General features: G+C 44.0%; 2 protein-coding genes across 2 annotated transcripts in view; one reads left to right on the forward strand and one right to left on the reverse strand.

The window, feature by feature from the left end:
* The first annotated feature begins 4235 nt into the window (after positions 1-4235).
* On the forward strand, positions 4236-12724 carry NAXE (NAD(P)HX epimerase). Its single transcript, XM_063439472.1, has 6 exons — positions 4236-4437; positions 6582-6690; positions 8302-8412; positions 9765-9878; positions 12115-12262; positions 12458-12724. The coding sequence occupies exons 1-6, from the start codon at positions 4268-4270 to the stop codon at positions 12655-12657; spliced, it is 852 nt and encodes a 283-aa protein (XP_063295542.1). The 5' UTR covers positions 4236-4267; the 3' UTR covers positions 12658-12724.
* Positions 12725-13141: 417 nt separating this feature from the next.
* Positions 13142-20112, reverse strand: part of LOC134582804 (G patch domain-containing protein 4) — a 38730-nt gene continuing 31759 nt past the window's right edge. The window contains exons 8-11 of the mRNA XM_063439459.1: positions 19360-19467; positions 18819-18928; positions 15209-15259; positions 13142-13713 (exon numbers count right to left, since the gene is read on the reverse strand). Of these exons, the coding sequence (XP_063295529.1) occupies positions 13275-13713; positions 15209-15259; positions 18819-18928; positions 19360-19467 (708 nt within the window). The 3' untranslated portion in view covers positions 13142-13274. The remainder of the gene's footprint in view (positions 13714-15208; positions 15260-18818; positions 18929-19359; positions 19468-20112) is intronic.

Below are 20112 nucleotides of genomic sequence, written 5' to 3' on the forward strand. Positions count from 1 at the left end.
CAGTCCAGAATTTCTACATTTTGAAGAAGTGCTGATTTGAAGAAAAAAAAAAAAGAAAAATCTCCAATCACAGTCTTTTAGACTCGGCTTTGACATGTTTTTTTTTTTAATTTAGTACAATTTGATATTTATAAATAAAACTCAATGTATTTCCCCAGTTTCAGGGGCAATCTAGGCATTTTAGCCAGTTCATCTCATTGAAGTGGTTATAGTGTCTGGAGTCTCCTGGCGCCACCCTTCCTTTCAGTGTTAAACCATTTTTAAATGATTTAACACTAAATGAGTGTATTAAGTAGCTGACAGTCTGACCCCTCTGTGATGCTCGGACTAACTAGGGCACATTATCCCAAGCAGCAATGGGTGAGGATGATTGGCTATGAGAGTATCAGCTGACCGCTCTCAGTCTATAAATTTGCCCAATGCTGGTATAATTTGGTATGGCTAAGGAAGCGTATAATCTCTGCCTTACCCAAAACTCCATTGGGAGCTCGGCCGTGGGCTACCGGGGACCCTCATTCAGTGTTAAACCGTTTAAAAACTGTGCCAGAGGACTCCAGGCACTATAACCACTACAATGAGATGGAACAGATATAACGCCTAGAGTGTCCCTTCAAGCCATTCACATAGGTGACAAAAAGTGGATCTAGGAGGGCAATTGTGTATATATTACATTTATTTATTAATTGATCAATTGCCCGTCTGTTCATTTGTAGAGAAAAAAAATGAAAAATTTTCAAAGCTATATTAATATTAAAATATATATTTTGCATTAAATTTTCATGTGCCTTTTCATGATTTTGTCTTAATTTGGCGTAATAACCATTCTTGGGAAATGTGATTTTTGGTGACTGGAGGGTGGGTTGAGGGCACATGACAGGGTATGAGGTTGAATAGATCGTGGGTTGGGCGGAAATGTGTGAGGGTGTTGGAAGTGACTGGAAAGTGAGGTAGGTATTTTGTGACATGTTGACTGGTATATGACAGGGTGTGTGGGTGTCTGGATGGTAGTTCCGGGGTATATATGACAGGGTGTGTGGGTGTCTGGATGGTAGTTTCGGGGTACGTGACAGGGTGTGTGGGTGTCTGGATGGTAGTTCCGGGGTATATGACAGGGGTGGGTGTCTGGATGGTAGTTCCGGGGTATATTACAGGGGTGGGTGTCTGGATGGTAGTTTTGGGGTATATGACAGGGTGTGTGGGTGTCTGGATGGTAGTTCCGGGGTATATATGACAGGGTGTGTAGGTGTCTGGATGGTAGTTCCGGGGTATATATGACAGGGTGTGTGGGTGTCTGGATGGTAGTTTTGGGGTATATGACAGGGTGTGTGGGTGTCTGGATGGTAGTTCCGGGGTATATATGACAGGGTGTGTAGGTGTCTGGATGGTAGTTCCGGGGTATATATGACAGGGTGTGTGGGTGTCTGGATGGTAGTTTTGAGGTATATGACAGGGTGTGTCGGTGTCTAGATGGTAGTTCCGGGGTATATATGACAGGGTGTGTGGATGTCTGGATTGTAGTTTTGGGGTATATGACAGGGTTTGTGGTGTCTAGATGGTAGTTTCGGGGTATGTGACAGGGTGTGTGGGTGTTTGGATGATAGTTCCGGGGTATATATGACAGGGTGTGTGGGTGTCTGGATGGTAGTTTTGGGGTATATGACAGGGTGTGTGGGTGTCTAGATGGTAGTTTCGGGTTATGTGACAGGGTGTGTGGGTGTCTGGATGGTAGTTCCAGGGTATATGACAGGGGTGGGTGTCTAGATGGTAGTTTCGGGGTATATGACAGGGTGTGTGGGTGTCTGGATGGTAGTTCCGGGGTATATATGATAGGGTGTGTGGGTGTCTGGATGGTAGTTTTGAGGTATATCACAGGGTGTGTCGGTGTCTAGATGGTAGTTTTGGGGTTTGTGACAGGGTGTGTGACAGGGGTGGGTGTCTGGATGGCGGTTTTGGGTGTGTGGGTGTCTAGACGTTGGTTTTGTGGTATATATGACAGGGTGTGTGGGTGTCTGAATGGTAGTTTAGGGGGTATGACAGGGTGTGTGGGTGTCTGGATGGTAGTTTTGGGGTATATGACACGGTGGGTTGGTATCTAGATGGTAGTTCTGGGGTATATATGACAGGGTGTGTGGATGTCTGGATGGTAGTCTTGGGGTACATGACAGGGGTGGCAGTTGCTAGGGGCGAGATAGAGGAACAGCAGCAGTTGCTAGGGCGGGATAGAGGAACAGCAGCAGTTGCCAGTGGCGGGATAGGGGAACAGCAGCAGTTGTTAGGGGAGAGATAGAGGAACAGCAGCAGTTGCTATGGGCGGGTTAGAGGAACAGCAGCAGTTGTTAGGGGAGAGATAGAGGAACAGCAGCAGTTGCTAGGGGCGTGATAGAGCAACAGCTGCAGTTGCTAGGGGCGGGATAGAGGAACAGCAGCAATTGCTAGGGGCAGGATAGAGGAACAGCAGCAGTTGCCAGTGGCGGGATAGAGGAACAGCAGCAGCAGTTAGGGGAGGGATAGGAGAACAGCAGCAGTTGCTAGGGGCGTGATAGAGGAGCAGCGGCAGTTGCTATGGGAGGGATAGAGGAGCAGCAGCAGTTGCTAGGGGCGGGATAGAGGAACAGCAGCAGTTGCTAGGGTGGGATAGAGGAACAGCAGCAGTTGTTAGGGTGGGATAGAGGAACAACAGCAGTTGTCAGGGGAGGGATAGAGGAACAGAAGCAGTTGTTAGGGGAGGGATAGAGGAGCAGCAGCAGTTGCTAGGGGCAGGATAGAGTAGCAGCAGCAGTTGCTAGGGGCGGGATAGAGGAACAGAAGCAGTTGTTAGGGGAGGGTTAGAGGAATAGCAGCAGTTGTTAGGGGAGGGATAGAGGAACAGCAGCAGTTGCTAGAGGCGGGATAGAGGAACAGCAGCAGTTGTTAGGGGAGAGATAGAGGAACAATAGCAGTTGTTAGGGGAGGAATAGAGGAGCAGCAGCAGTTGCTAGGGGAGGGATAGAGGAATAGCAGCAGTTGTTAGGGGAGGGATAGAGGAACAGCATCAGTTGTTAGGGGAGGGATAGAGGAGCAGCAGCAGTTGTTAGGGGAAGGATAGAGAAGCAGCGGCAGTTGCTAGGGAGGGATAGGGGGAACAGCAGCAGTTGTTAGGGGAGGGATAGGGGAACAGCAGCAGTTGTTAGGGGAGGGATAGAGGAGCAAAACTGAAATTCTGGTCTTCCCTCCTTCAAGTGTTGTTACTCCTGTGTCTGTCTACCTCCAAGTCAACGGTGCTACCATCAGCTCCACCACACAGGCTCACTGCCTAGGTGTTCTCTTTGAATCCGACCTCTCCTTCAAGCCTCATGTTCAATCTATTGCCAAATCTTGTCATTTCCATCTCAAAAACATTGCGCGCATCTGCCCCTACTTCTCGCCTTGACTACTGTAATCCGCTTCTCAATGGTCTTACGTGCTTGCGCCGTGACAGTCCATAATGAATGCGGCGAGGCTCATCTTCCTGTCCGCCCGCACCTCCCATGCCTCACCCTTCTGTCAGTCCCTGCATTGGCTTCCTATAAAATATAGAGCTCAATTTAAAATTCTGGTTCTTGCTTTCAAATCGCTACATAATGCTGCTCCCACCTATCTATCCTCCCTTATACACAAGTATGTCCCGTCTAGGCCCTTACAATCTGCTGAAGACTTACGTCTATCTTCTGTCCGTACTCCCAACTCTGATGCTCACTTTCAAGATTTCTCGAGGGCTGCACCGTTCCTGTGGAACTTGCTTCCCTCCTCCGTTAGATGCTCACCCAGTCTCCACTCCTTCAAAAAAATTGTTAAAAACCCACTTCTTCATAACAGTGTATCAATTAAACTGTTAATAGCTCCTGACTGATTCCTCTCCTGCAACTGTCACTAGTCTAATACTATCCTTACCTTTTTGTGTCATTTTACCCCACTCCCTCTAGCATGTAAGCTCATTGAGCAGGGCCCTCAACCCCTCTGTTCCTGTGGGTCCAACGTGTCTGGTTACAACCACAGGTCTGTTCATCCACCCATTGTAAAGCGCTGCGGAATTTGATGGCGCTCTATAAATATCATAATAATAATAATAATAATAATATATACAGACAGTACTAGCAGTATACACTCTCTCTATTTTCTCAGCCCCCCCCCCCACGTGCTCAGTTCCCACCCCACGTGCTCAGTTCCCACCCCACGTGCTCAGTTCCCACATGCTGATAATGCGCATGCGCAGTGAGTTCCCGGAAGTGCCGCTCTGCCCTCGGACCGGATGTTGGGTCTGCGCGCTCTGCTCGGTCTGGGCCTTCTGGTCGGGGGCGCGCGCCTGGGAACCAGGGCGGACACGTGCGCGCGCATTGCTGGAGTGACGGGAGGCGGGGGCGCGCCCTGCAGGAAGTACCGAGCCGGGCCAGTCATGGCGGGGGGGCTGAAATACCTCAGGTGAGGGTCCCTCCCCGGACTGTGACTCCCATGGTGCTCAGCCAGCCAACCAACCATTGGACATGTGGGTTACAGGGGCTGGGGATCCCCCTCCAAAACAGCATCCTCCATCTCACCTGGAAGTAGGCCTTCATTCCCTTACCCAAACCCAACCATCTCCCAGTGCACCCCCAAACCCAACCATCTCACTGTGCACCCCTAAAGCTAACCCCAGCATGTCCCTGTGCACCCCCAAACCCAGCATGTCCATGTGCACCCCCAAACCCAGCATGTCCATGTGCACCCCCAAACCTAAACCCAACATATCCCAGTGCACCCCCAAACCTAACCCCTGCATGTCCCTGTGCACCCCTAAACCTAATCCCAGCATGTCCCTGTGCACCCCTAAACCTAATCCCAGCATGTCCCTGTGCACCCCCAAACCTAATCCCAGCGTGTCAGTGTGCACCCCCACACCTAATCCCAGCGTGTCAGTGTGCACCCCCACACCTAATCCCAGCGTGTCAGTGTGCACCCCCACACCTAATCCCAGCGTGTCATTGTGCACCCCCACACCTAATCCCAGCGTGTCATTATGCACCCCCACACCTAATCCCAGCGTGTCATTATGCACCCCCACACCTAATCCCAGCGTGTCCCTGTGCACCCCCAAACCTAATCCCAGCGTGTCCCTGTGCACCCCCACACCTAATCCCAGCGTGTCAGTGTGCACCCCCACACCTAATCCCAGCGTGTCAGTGTGCACCCCCACACCTAATCCCAGCGTGTCAGTGTGCACCCCCACACCTAATCCCAGCGTGTCATTGTGCACCCCCACACCTAATCCCAGCGTGTCATTGTGCACCCCCACACCTAATCCCAGCGTGTCATTATGCACCCCCACACCTAATCCCAGCGTGTCCCTGTGCACCCCCAAACCTAATCCCAGCGTGTCCCTGTGCACCCCCAAACCTAATCCCAGCGTGTCCCTGTGCACCCCCAAACCTAATCCCAGCGTGTCCCTGTGCACCCCCAAACCTAATCCCAGCGTGTCCCTGTGCACCCCCACACCTAATCCCAGCGTGTCAGTGTGCACCCCCACACCTAATCCCAGCGTGTCAGTGTGCACCCCACACCTAATCCCAGCGTGTCAGTGTGCACCCCCACACCTAATCCCAGCGTGTCAGTGTGCACCCCCACACCTAATCCCAGCGTGTCAGTGTGCACCCCCACACCTAATCCCAGCGTGTCAGTGTGCACCCCCACACCTAATCCCAGCGTGTCAGTGTGCACCCCCACACCTAATCCCAGCGTGTCAGTGTGCACCCCCACACCTAATCCCAGCGTGTCAGTGTGCACCCCCACACCTAATCCCAGCGTGTCAGTGTGCACCCCCACACCTAATCCCAGCGTGTCAGTGTGCACCCCCACACCTAATCCCAGCGTGTCATTATGCACCCCCACACCTAATCCCAGCGTGTCCCTGTGCACCCCCAAACCTAATCCCAGCGTGTCCCTGTGCACCCCCAAACCTAATCCCAGCGTGTCCCTGTGCACCCCCAAACCTAATCCCAGCGTGTCCCTGTGCACCCCCACACCTAATCCCAGCGTGTCAGTGTGCACCCCCACACCTAATCCCAGCGTGTCAGCACCCCCAAACCTAGCCTTCCTAATCCCTGCATGACCCTAACCAGATGTTACCCTTGCCTCATTGGACAGCCTCAGTGCCTGTAGAATATTGCCCACAAACTAGCCAGTGGAGACATTAAGTGCACCTTTTCCATGAGATGTAAATGTGTGAATATTGCCCATAAACAGGCAAACTTAATGTGTCCAGGACAACGTGCCAGCCATTGTACTGTATGTTTGAATGACTGGTAGAGGAACAGTGTGGCAAAACCTAAATAGGTCTTGAAATTTGTAGATATGAGGTACTGTCCTATTATATCTGTCACTCTGCAGTGCCATTTATCTATCCCATTAGATATCCAGATGTTCATGAATAAGTGGTTCTCAACCCAAGGCACACTTCAGTGCAAGAAACCTTTCCAATACACTTGCTTTGTTCTTAAATGTCATATCTATAGAGATATACTGTCCTCAAGCCAAGTCGTGGCACACTGTTAGCCACTGCTATAGATACTTACCAAACATGTCTGTTCCAGCCAGGAGGAAGCCCAAGCAGTGGATGAGGAGCTTTTCAATGAGTACAAGTTCAGCGTGGACCAACTCATGGAGCTGGCTGGATTAAGCTGTGCCACTGCCATAGCCAAGGTAAATAACCGTTCACGCTGAGCTGGTAAAATGTTGGGTTTAAAGGAACACTATAGTCACTAGAACCACTAAAGCTTAATGTAGTGGTTTTGGTGTCTATAGCCTGTCCCTGGAGCCTTAGCACTGTAAATACTGGCTTTTTCAGAGAAAGGGCTGTGTTTACATTGCTGGCTTGTAACATCTCTAGTGGCAGTCACTCAGACGACCTCTAGAGGTGCTTCGTAGTCCAGTGCTGCGCAGTGTGCAGCAATAGGGTTCAGCATCTCCACGCTCCCCAAAGAGATGCATTGTTTCAATTGCCTTCCGATGCTTTGCTATAGGATTGAGGCAGCTTTGGTGTATAGATCATTCCCCTGCAGTCTCACTGCTCAATTCTCTGCCATTTAGGAGTTAAATCTCTTTTGTTTCTGTTTAAGCAGCCCTAGTCACACCTCCCCTGTCTGTGACTGACAGCCTGCATGAAAACAAAATGGTTTCGTTTTCAATCGGGTGTTAACTAACTTTAGAGATTTTTATGTCCTGCTCTGCAAATTGTACTTTACTCAAACACCTTCTGCAAGCTCTAGCCTTCTATTAACAGTACAGGGGATAAAAAAAACTAAATTAAACAGAATATGCAATTATAGTTTAGGCAGGCTGTGTAAGTCACATGCAGGGAGGTGTGACTGCCCCTGCCGTCTCAGTGCGCCATTATCTGCCATTAAGGAGTTAAATTATTATTATTTTTTTTTTTTTTTTTATGTAGCCCATATAAATCAAGTGATTTTACTCCTAAATGACAGCGAATTGAGCAGTGAGACAGAAGGTGCATGATCTATACATTAAATGAACTCTCCAGTGCCAGGAAAACAAACCCGTTTTCCTGGCACTGCAGGATCCTGCAGTGCCCACGCCCATCCCATGTTGCTGAAGGGGTTAAACCCCCTTCAGTGACTTACCTGAATCCAGTGCCGATGTCCCCCAGCGCTGGGTCAGGCGGGGGAGACGCAATGGCCGTGCGCATTAGACCTCCCCATAGGAAAGCATTATTCAATGCTTTCAGATGGAGATTCCGGCGACGCTGGAGCTCCTCATGCATAGCGTGAGGACGTCCAGTGTTGTTTAAAACACTATTTGTGTTCTAAGAAGTCAGAAGTCCATCTAGAGGACCTAACCCTGCAAGGTAAATATTGCAGTTTATTAAAAAAAAAAAAAGCAATAATTACATACACTTGCATGGTTATGGGTGATGGAAGTTTGCACCCTGACCACTCCAATGGGCTAAAGTGGTCTGGGTGCCTGCAGTGTCCCTTTAAGCTAAAGTTTGCTTGGCTTCTGTAGTGCTCTTTTAGCAACTAATGAGTAGTTCACTCATGTCTTTTATATGATTAAATCTGTTGCCATGCTCTGAGTGTTATACCCATTAAACCCAGAATGGAATCTATCGGATATACACCGTCACTTCCTGGTATGAAGAGAGATCCCTGTGTATTTAACATTTTCATTTTTTATTTCTTTTTAATGTATTCTCTAATTCTAAATTATGCATTTTTATCAGGGTTAATTAAAATTTTAGTAAATGTTTTTCTATTTTTTTTAGTAATTGATGTAATATGTTCTTTGTCCTTTCAGGCCTATCCAATCAGCTCCTTCACTTCAAACCTTCCTTCTGTGCTTGTGGTGTGTGGTCCAGGGAACAATGGAGGGGACGGCCTGGTGTGTGCCAGACACCTTAAACTATTTGTAAGTTTTAATCTTCATCTGCAGTACTGAAAAATCAGTCTGACGTTCTAGGCCAGAGGTTATCCGCAGATGCCCTATGGCAGGCATAGGCAACCTTCAGCACTCCAGATGGTTTGGACTACATCTTCCATGACGTTTTGCCAGCATTATGGGTGTAAGAGTATTACAACATCTGGAGTGCCGAAGGTTGCCTCCCCGTGCCCTATGGGGTGGGAGGCTATTTTGTATATGGTGGAATGTCTCTGGCAAGGCATCATGGGAGTTGTAGTTTTGTAATGGCAGTAATGTCTAACCTTTGGTACCGCGGTTGCTGTTGTGATTAGTCCACCAGTTGTCATGTCAGAGCTGTGTCATCACTGCTCTTTGTAGAAGCAAAAAATCATTCTCAATTGAGAAGGGGAAAGTTATAACTCCCTTGGAAAAGATGTTTCCACTTTGTGCTACATTTAGGCCCCCCTTAATTCAACTTCTTACACAATCAAATTTGATTACGCTACCTGAATTACATATTACGTCAATCTAATACAATATAACTTACAAAGGAAGCCAGACTTAAAGAAACACTATAGGATCAGGAACACAAGTGAAAACTCACCTTTTTCCCAGCACCACGTGGGTCTGCCGACGCCAGCCCCGCCACCAACCTGCCTCCTTGGTGACATAATCAGAGTTTACGGTTTTTAGCAAATCCAATGCTTTCCCATACATTGGAGTGGCTGAAATAATCATCACCTCATAGACAGGCATTGAATCAACTCATTTCTATGAGGAAGATTCAGCGTCTCCATCCAGAGTGTGGAGACGCTGAACGGCAGCACTGCCCCAGGAAGCACCTCCAGTGGCCACTTGGTGGTGTCCCTAGGGGGCAATGTAAACACTGCATTTTCTCTGAAAATGCCTGAAGGCAATGATTATACTCACCAAAACAACTACATTTAAACTGTAGTTGTTCTAGTGACTTTAGTGTCCCTTTAAATGGAATTGTATGAATTCATGAATTAAAATAAGAGAGCAACCCTTTTCCTTGTATTTTTGGGAGTTTACAGAGAAACAGCATATTTTGTGTAATTGATGTTGTAACCTATTTAATTGGCTACCAGTGTTTTCAACATACAGATTGCAGAGGTGGTCTGTGAATTAACACACATTGTTTGTATATTCACTGATCCTGGTAAGCTGACTTGGTGAAAAGAGTTTGTTTACAGATTTGTTGATAAATGCCTCAATTTAATATTGCTGGACAAGCCTTTCAAACGATTTCATATTTTTTAATAGAAAGTTAATCAAACCATATTAAATCAAAGACAAAGTGTTTGTTTTAAACCCACTAATACCTTATCTTCTGTTCCCAGGGATATGAACCAGCTATATTTTACCCAAAGCGGCCTAACAAAACTCTATTTGAAAATCTATCTACACAATGCAGAAAAATGGACATCCCATTTCTGCCCGAGTTTCCACAAGAGGTTTGTTGATAAAACTCTAAATATATTTGGTCCAGCCTCGAGTAATAAATGCAAAGCAAACTGGTTTCCACATCACTTGTACCAATTTAGATTTTGTGCTTTTGATTGGCCGTGATAGGCATTCATAAAAATGTACCCGGGACCACCTTGGCTTACTCACTACAATTTCTGGCAATCTTTTGTTACATGCCATTTTATGCTCCAATTTCCCCATCTTACACTGCCCCTATTGATTCCTTCACAAACTGACACTTTCAGACCTTTTCTTCCCACCGCTCTACGGCAGCCTTAACCCCTTAAGGACCAAACTTCTGGAATAAAAGGGAATCATGACATGTCACACATGGCATGTGTCCTTAAGGGGTTAAAGTGTTATTCACTAAAGATATATATATATTTTTTTCCCAGTTCAGCTATTTGAATTCTCAAAGTCTGCTATGTTTCCAGTTCGGCTAGTTTGACCATAAAGTAAAAATTCACTATGAGCCTCCATTAGACATGTCTTTTAATGCTTTTCAGCTGTTGCAAATCTGTCCTGTATTTACCTGTTGAGTTTTATATAAGACTTGCTAGGTAAATCTCGGACAGACTGTTTCGTTTGGGCTTAGATTAGCTGGAATTTAATTTGTTCACAAGTCTAGTCTCCATCCTGCTGTGTCAATTTCTCACATTAGTTGGGGACAGTATAATCCCTCATTTAAATTATACTTCAATAAGTGCCCCCACTACGTCACCTCTTTTTTGTGCTAGAAAATAATCGTAACAGAGCTCCCTGTACCCCTGGCTGGGTACCTCCGCCAAGGACCACTTCCTAGCTGGAACAGGGGACAAACCCCAGCACTTCTGCCCACAGTCGCCGGGGCTTGACTGGGGTCTTGTAACCAAATGGGGAACCCTCTCTATCCACCCCCAGGCATTGGACGACACTCAGTCCTGGAAGCTCTAGTCCTTACAAGGACTTTCCCTGTTGAATCCTCCACACTGGAACAGTGATTAAAAAATAGCCCTTTCCCCTCCCAGTAACCAGACGACACATAGTTCTGGGAGTAATGGCAGCCAGCTGGCCTTATATGCATGTCCCCAGGCAAGGGTCACTCCCCCCCGGACCTAAGAGTAAACCACAGTAGAAACAAATACACCATTACATTGGCTCTCAGATCCAAGACACTCCCATACATAAGATAATCCCTCCCCTGTGCCTGGGAGACAATTGAGTCAAGCACTGTATTAACCTAATTATCTCCAGGTTCAAAGAAACACATTTCCCAAAAGTACCTTAAAAATACATAAAACCCCAGAAAAGTTACATCCCCTGATAGCCTGATCTGGGTGACCAACATATCCAAAAATCACCCAGATCGGTTCAGGAATTTCCTGGAAGCCATAATTTGCCCGCCTAACCGACCGCCCACATGATCCCATACCTAAGACAGTTCCAGAGAATCGGGCTTGCAGTCGGTCTAGTTTAGTAGTTTAAAAACCAAACAAACTACCGAACATAGTCAATGTTCTTAACATGGAGCTTGTTCCCCTTGTTCGTGGGAATGTTTCCACCGAGCAGCGCCTTTCTAAGTGTTGTAGAACCGAACCCAGGCGATCACGGAAGTCCAGCGGTGTTCGGGAGTTTCGGTGTCTGAAAATAGTTCCATGAACTAGACGACCGAACACCGCTGCCTGGTTTCATGTGAACACTGCGGTGGAAATTGCTACAAAGTAGCAATTAGGCTTCACAAGCTCCAGGGTGGTCTCTGGTTCGTGCGGCTGTTCGGTTCCCGAACCATATAGTCAAAATACACGAACGGAGACTTTTACATCACATTTAACAGGGTTCATAGTCTGTGGGCAGGAGGCTGGCAAGCAGGCTCCTCCAGGAACTCACTTGGAAAGGGGAGTTTGTTACAATGATCAATTATCATATTTGTGCATTATCTGTAAAAAGAAAACTGCATTGCCTTGTGGCTAATGGGAGTAGGACTAAACATAGGTGGGGCTGGTGATGCACTATGATAATTTTTAATCAATACGAATGTGAATTTTGGTAAACTGAAAACTTGAATTTCGAATTTCAGGCCAAATTGCAATAATTCTCCTATTTTCTAGCTCTGTTTTTGGCTGAATAATTAAGCTGTTTCTTAGCTATTGTCATCCACCCTATGAAATTATCTTGTTGGATTTGTCCCATCTCCCCACTTGCTAATCCTTATTTACACTTTTTTTTTTAATGTCTGTTATTAAGGCGGAGGTGATCGATGGAGCCTACAGTTTGGTTATTGATGCCATTTTTGGATTCAGCTTTAAAGGAGCTGTAAGAGAACCCTTTGGAAGTATCTTGAACACCTTGAAACAGATCACCATTCCCATCGCAAGCGTGGACATCCCGTCAGGTAAACCCATTTTCTGCTCCGCGGCTGAGTATGTTACCAATCCTAGACATGAAGCAATGTGGGACATTCCCAGTATACTGTTACAGTATGTTTGCTGTAAGAATTCCCAGCTTGACACTAGTCCGTGATATTTAAAAAAGATTGTCTGCTATTCGACGTAGTCTAACTGTTTTCGTTCCCCTATAACATTTTTAGGATGGGATGTCGAGAAGGGAAACCAGGAAGGAATCCAGCCAGACATGCTTATCTCGCTGACTGCTCCCAAACAGTCTGCACATCATTTCACCGGCCGTTACCATTACTTGGGTGGTCGGTTTGTCCCCATGGCTCTGCAGGAGAAATACAAGTTGAACCTCCCTCTGTACCCAGACACTGACTGTGTCCTGAAACTTTAGCCTACCTGGGATTATGCTGTGACATCAGGAAAGAAATGTGTTTCTTTAAAAAAAATAGGATCGCTTTAAATCTGCAGTTTTGAGCACTTTGAAATTGTATTTAAACCTTGAGGTGATTTACTTGCAAATATGCAGAAAATGAAAAAAAACTAAACTGATATCTGACTAGATTTGGAGTGGTTTCACCATATAATCTTAAGAGGTTGAAATATTTACTTGCAATAAATTTAATTTGTGTTAAAAGTTTCCAATACATTGCATTTAAATGGGGGACAGAAAGTACATACAAACGGAATTGAATTCATTATAAGTTCACATGGTATTAGCTGACTGCCCCTTTTCTATGGCACAGCAGCCTATAATAAAGCTTTCATGTTTGCACAAGTTGCCGGCTGAGGTGAGTAACCCAATGGAATCAAATAAAAATAACGTGCTCAGGCATCTAATGGAGAAATACCATAAGGTCTCACGCATGCGTGGCGGGTTTCCGGTATTGCTGTACAACACGGCAAGAGTTAACCAGTTTACGTACTTCGCCTGGCAACTCATGTAAATAAAACCAGAACACTTTACAGAAAATAACTAAGTTCACTCTTGACAAGACAGTCCGACCAATGTTATTCTGCATATTTTTTTTGTTTCTTTTTCTTCTTTTTCATGCTCTTCACATGTGAGTCCATGCTTTCTCCGTCCTGTTCTGCCTGTTCCTCTGGTGAAGGAGATTCTTTCCGATGCGACTTTTTACTCTTTTTATTCCTTTTTGTACCATTACCATCCTGATCAGCACATGGTTCAACTTCTTCATCGTGGCCATTCAGCCCCCCGTGTTTCCCTGTATTTTTCCTTTTCTTCTTTTTTGGCACTGCAGGTTCACTCGCAGTGCTTGTTGTATCATTTGCTTGCTCCTGTAAATGCTTTTTAGAAGACCCCGAGTTATCTTCAGCAGGTGCCTCTATGTTTTTCTGCCCTTTCTTTCCATATTTCTCCAGGAATGCTCGTTCCTGCTCTTCAAGTCGAGAAAGCTTTGCACTCATTGTCAGACCATGCCGTGCTCCCCTAAAAGAGGAAAAAAAAAAACAGTTGTGTGAAATTGAATACATTCAATTAAAAAAAAAAAATTAGCCCTGTCCAGCACCACTATTGCAGGCAGAGTACTATACTGTTTTAACTCTTTATTTTACCCTTTTAGTTGCTATTAAAGGAACACTGTAGCGTTCGGAATACAAAACTGTATTCCTTAACTAGTGTCCCTCTGCCAAAAAGTTGTGCCGTAATGGGATCAAACCTTTTAACACCTCTTTCCAGTACCAAGGGACCTCCTCTGACGTCGGCAAAGAGAGTAACCCAAAGGGCCTGCGCTGTGTGCGACACGCGCACATAATGCTTTGTTATAGGAATTTGCAACACGCTGGACACCCTTATGCAAAGCGTAATGATGTCCAGCATTGTTTCACAGAGTTAAAATCTGTGAAAGGCCAGGAAGTGGCTTTAGTGGCTTTCTAGAAGACAGCTACTAGAAGCAGTCTTAACCCTGAAACTGCAATGTTTTACTTTACAAGGGTAAGGAAACGGACACAATGTTTTCCTAGGAAGAAATAGCTGACGCTAGATGTCCTTGTGCAGAGCGATCAAAGGTCCGTTAACAACCAGGAAGCGATTCCAGTTGCTGTCTAGTAGACAGCCACTGGGGGCGGAGACTTAGTGCTGCAATGTAAACATTGAAAAAGGGACGCTGTACCCAGATTACTTCAGTGAGCGGACATAGCCTATAGTGTCCCTTTAATAGAAATATATAATCAGGAATCGTATGGCAGCAACTCCGCGCCTACATTTTTTAAATTTTTTTTTAAAAAGACGATGAAAATCTTCTGCTTAAAATGAGCAGAGAAAAATGGCAACACTGATTAATGCTAATGGTTAAAGAAATGCTAACAAATCTAACCAATTTCTTGATTTATTAAAGTGAAGCTTTTTCATATGATAGGTAGTTTTAAGGGTAAAATATTGAGCACTTTTTAAAGCGATTCTCAAGTACCAGGAAAACATTAGTTTTCCTGGCACTGCAGGACCCTCTAGTCTAGTGTCTCTACCTCCCACCCCAAGTTGCTGAAGGGGTTAAAACCCCCTTCAGTGACTTACCGGAGTCAAGCGCCGATGTCCCTTGGAGACCTTATGCGAATGCGTGGCCGTCCTAGGGGAAGACCTAATGCGCATGCGCGGCAATGCACGCGCATTAGACAATGCTTTCCTATAGGGATTTTGGCGACGCTGGAGGTCCTCACATAGCATGAGGACATCCAGCGTCATTCTAAAACACTTTTTGGGTTCTATGAATACAGAAGTCTCCTCTCGTGGCTGTCTAATAGACGGCCACTAGAGGAGGACTTAACCTTGCAAGGTAAATATTGCAGTTTATGAAAACTGCAATAATTACAGTTGCAGGGTTAAGGGTAGTGGGAGTTGGCACACAGACCACTCCAATGGGCAGAAGTGGTCTGGGTGCCTGGAGTATGCCTTTTAAACTGGTTACTTTGACCAGAAATAAACTTACTTGTGCGCAGTGCGGCCTCCACAAACCTTTATTAAATCTTCATCTGTCATTCTATGAGAATAAAAAAAAAGCAAAAATGAATTATTTGAGAATGTGTTACTGGTATTGATAGAGAATGCTTGTGGAGAACAGACTGGGTAAAACTTTCTATAATGGACATGAATATGACAAAAATTACATTTCTCACCGTCCAGAAGTAGGCATAACCCAATATGCCAGTCTCACCAGTGCACACAGGAACTTCTTTACCCACCCCCTCCCCCCGCTGTACTGTTCACACCAAATCAGGTGCAGGTATGGCACTACGGCAAGAATACCAGAGTACGCATACAGTGGTACAGCAATTTCTAAACAGAAGCTTGAGTAGTTGATATGTCCACACCTGGATATGCAGACAAGGAAATGGTTATATCAATGCAGCATTCTCCACTCACGAGACTGCTTCAATAGCATTTATTGTGGAGAAGGACTGAAAAAGCATCACTTCAAGACAAGTGACATTTGCTCTTTAAAAAGCCGTCCCTGAGGGGTACAGCCTACCTGCTGACCGAGCCGTACGTAGGGTGAAGGAGCTCCTCCGCTTAACTTTTTTTTTTTCTTTTCTATATTACCCTATCTCCCCCCCCCCTATCCGAATGATCAATTTCTTAACCCTACTAAAACTCGCTTATCTAATAGACCTAATCTTTATTTGTGGACCAAGAGAGACAGTCCCTTAGTCTCTTCAGTCAAACTACCGTCATCAATTATTCCATCAAGTTTTAATATACGCCTGATAAACCCATATGTTCCTATCCTATTTCCAACACATTACGTATGCCATTACTCTTACCCTTTTACCTGTTCCAATCCATTTCTATGTTTGAGAGGCCCTTTATGGTGTTTTTAAAAACTGTGCTAATGTATCTATCCAGTTGTCCCAATATTCTATTTGTAGGTGACCATTTTTTAAACTAACAAAAATACAGCTTTCCATTTTTGCTTGCCAAATTATTTGTATTATTACTTCTCGTATAGATGGGGTTAATACTTTTTTTCCAGTTCCATGCGATCAGCAATTTAGCTGCTGTGATAATATGCAAAATCAACATTGAATCCTTTATCTTCACTTCTGATTTATTTAAATTTAGTAAAATTTTTCCCGGCTCCATTGCCAGTTTATTTCCTGTCGTAAGGTCAATTAGTGTAATTATATCTTTCCAGTAAATATATATAGATTGGCAGTACCACCATATGTGTAATAGAGTACCCTTATCTATATTGCACCGCCAACATTGGTCAGATGTATTTGGGTATATTTTATTTAAAAGATTCGGTGTTAAAGGAACACTATAGTCACCTAAATGACTTTAGCTAAATAAAGCAGTTTTAGTGTATAGATCATTCCCCTGCAATTTCACTGCTCAATTCACTGTCATTTAGGAGTTAAATCACTTTGTTTCTGTTTATGCAGCCCTAGCCACACCTCCCCTGGCTATGATTGACAGAGCCTGCATGAAAAAAAAAAACTGGTTTCACTTTCAAACAGATGTAATTTACCTTAAATAATTGTATCTCAATCTCTAAATTGAACTTTAATCACATACAGGAGGCTCTTGCAGGGTCTAGCAAGCTACTAACATAGCAGGGGATAAGAAAATCTTAATTAAACAGAACATGCAATAAAGAAAGCCTAAATAGGGCTCTCTTTACAGGAAGTGTTTATGGAAGGCTTTGCAAGTCACATGCAGGGAGGTGTGACTAGGGTTCATAAACAAAGGGATTTAACTCCTAAATGGCAGAGGATTGAGCAGTGAGGCTGCAGGGGCATGTTCTATACACCAAAACTGCTTCATTAAGCTAAAGTTGTTCAGGTGACTGTAGTGTCCCTTTAAGTACCATCTCTTTGAGAGTTTAAACTGCAAGTCTGTCAGATTTAAGCAATGGACACATTTATATAATTTATTAAAAGAACTTTGACAACTTTCCTCCTCTATTTGTATGTGAAGATCTTTTTCCCACTTTTCAATTGCTCCGGAGAGTTTATCGTGTCTTAGTTTATATATAGGTTTAACGCATTTAGACCGCATATTTTTACAGTTTTTTTGGTTCGACGAGTTGAATAATCCCTTCTGTTTTACTCTCTCTATTCTTAATCATGTGTACTAAGAGAAACCCTTTAAATTCTTAGATAATTAAAGTTATCCTTCATTAAGATACCAAATTCTTCTCTTATTTTCTGGAAGGGCTTAATTTTATAATTCTCTATTATGTCTTTGACTTTTTTGTATTCCCTTGCTCCTCCAAGGGTTAATGTTAATATTATCCAGCATATCATTGATCACTGTAATTAGTAATGAATCTATTATTTTGTTCTTTAATCCATGTTTTTTTTTCGAACGATATCCCACCATGCTGTTAAATCTCTAATTACTTGTGATTTGGATCTTGCCTCCATTATAGCGTTTTTGTTGAGATCTAATGTCCAGAATAGAGAGGATAAGTTCTCTACCCCAGTACCATCTATATCTATTGAATGCCATTTTTCCTTTTCTGCTGATCTATTTTGTGATATCATTATGTGAAACAATCTACTGGCTTGATAACATTGGTGAATTTCTGGGCAACTTAAACCTCCATCTTGTCTTAATCTGGCTAAGTTTTTCATTTTAACTCTAGGTTTCTTTCCATCCCAGACACATTTTAGAAAAGAGGCGTGGATCATTGATAAGTTTTCTAGGCAGTTAAGTGGGATCATTCTCCATTAATAGAGCCATTTTGGTAAGACTTAGGCCCGTAATATATTGATTCTACCCGACCACGAAAATCCCAAACCTCTCCAGTCTCGTAGGGTTTTGTTTTAATAAGGGTAAAAAATTCGCTTCTATTAACTCTTTTCTCTCTTATTTAATAGTTATTCCCAAGTATTTAATTTTTATCGTTTGGTAGTCCATCGTTTGTTTTTTTATAAGATTATGAACTGATCTCTTATTCATGTTCTTGACTATAACTTCAGATTTATCTACATTTATTTTGTAACCGGCTACTCTAGAGTAACTATTTATCTATTTTAAAACTTCTGGAATATAAGTAATTGGTTCCTCTAGTATCAATAATATATCGTCCGCATAAATATTTTATTTAGTCTGCCCTAGCGGGTATCTCCGCTTAGCTTTAATATTACACATGTAACTCAATAAATCTTGCTATTGGGGCTGCTTAGGAAGTACATCTCTCATACACTCCTGGACTGAGTTTTAACCGCTAAAAAGAGTCCCTGAAGAGTAACTGAAAGCAAGTGTCAGAGTCCAAGGAATACTGTGTTTTCTATCAGTAGTGCCATTGCGATGGCTTAATACTACCACACATACATATTACACGATCAATAAACAGGGCATCTGTAGAGGATCACAGCGAAATAAGTACAGAATAAGCATCCAAACAGACACCGGTATGCAGTCGTTAAAAACATCATAGTTGGTTGTATATGTTTGAATAATTACTATACAAGGCTGCAAGTTGGCATCTACATATTTTGTTAACAAACAAAAAAAACCTGTAAACCTTTGAAAGAAAAACAAAAGTGCAAACATCTTCATAAAGAAATAGTCTATCCGACCAAGTTACATACTTTGTAGTAGAACTCAAATCCAGCTTTTCGTCCTCGTCTTCACTATCGCTGCTTTCTGAAGAGGATGATTTTTCTACGGGTTTCTCCCCACCGGAGAGCAACGTGGCAGACTGCCAATAAAAAAAAAAAAAAACCAACAAGAACCATTAAAGGTGAACTCCAGGGGGGGGGGGGGGGGGGGGGTCATGCTAAAGGCATGCAAAGCATCATGGGAGTTGTAGTTCTACAACAACTAGGGATCTACCTTTTGGGCACCTCCAGCCAGTGATTTGAAGTGGTCATGGTGCCTGTATGTACAGCGTTTCACTATGAAAACCAGCACCGCTAGCTAATGTGAATTCTGTGCAAAATTGGTGTCTGACGCCAGCACTCACAGCATGTTGGCACCAGACAGCCAATAAACTTATTTAGCTCCCTAAAAACAAAATGAGAAATGGGCTTAATATTCCATCTACTTTGCAATAACCCAGCTATATCAGACCACTGAAGAAAAACCCAGTGTATGGCCCACACCAGGCCCAAACTGCAGTGCCCAACGCACCTTGACAAAACGACCATATAACATGTTGCTGTTGGCTAATGCTTTGCGGGGCTTCTTGTTTGTCACAATCGACTCTTCCTCCTTCAGCTTCTTCACCTGCACACCACCCTAAAAACATAAAAATAGCAATCAGTAACACTAGCAACAACAATCAACTCCATAAGGCTTTAAAATACATTTATCAATGGGTTCCAGGACTAGACGCTAATAGGTTATTAAAAAATAAAATAAAAAAACTCTATAAAGAAAAAAAAAAATTCTTCGTATCCTGTTTTTTCTGTGATGAAACCATCACCAAGTGTTTTAAAACAAGTGATGGAAATACAATCCATCTCTAACCTGGAATACAGAAATACATTTACCAGAGTTTGGTTAGAAATAATACCAGCTCCTTAGAAATATTGTTTTAAAGGAAGACAGACACTTCCGACATATAAAGCACTTCAGATTGCAAGAGTGGTTTAATGTGTCTGCAGTATCATTTTTCAATAGAAATCGGCAGTTTCCTGGCTGTCAGACTTTCTTCCACTTTGTTACCTCCACAGAGTGGCAGGCGTGCTAAGCTAGAGTGAGCCTGCCTTCTCCCCTTCTTAATGAGTGGCACTACGGCTCATTGAGAAGCATTGGAAAGCCTCAATCAAAAGCTCGCTCGTAGCTCCAGCAGAGGTTTCTCAAGGAGCCTGTGCAGGGGAACGAGGGGAGGGCTTTCAAAGACTGCAGACAACTCGTCTATTGCAAGCTGTTTATTTTATA

The sequence above is a fragment of the Pelobates fuscus genome, chromosome 13 (genome assembly GCF_036172605.1).
Source record: "Pelobates fuscus isolate aPelFus1 chromosome 13, aPelFus1.pri, whole genome shotgun sequence".
Lineage (NCBI taxonomy): Eukaryota > Metazoa > Chordata > Amphibia > Anura > Pelobatidae > Pelobates > Pelobates fuscus.

What these genes read in the sequence shown, in the direction of transcription:
- NAXE (XM_063439472.1), top strand. Translation starts at nt 4,268, where the DNA reads ATGTTGGGTCTGCGCGCTCTGCTCGGTCTGGGCCTTCTGGTCGGGGGC. An exon ending in GTGCCACTGCCATAGCCAAG is followed by an intron (nt 6,691 to 8,301) that starts GTAAATAACCGT and finishes TTGTCCTTTCAG; the next exon opens with GCCTATCCAATCAGCTCCTT. An exon ending in AAGCGTGGACATCCCGTCAG is followed by an intron (nt 12,263 to 12,457) that starts GTAAACCCATTT and finishes TAACATTTTTAG; the next exon opens with GATGGGATGTCGAGAAGGGA.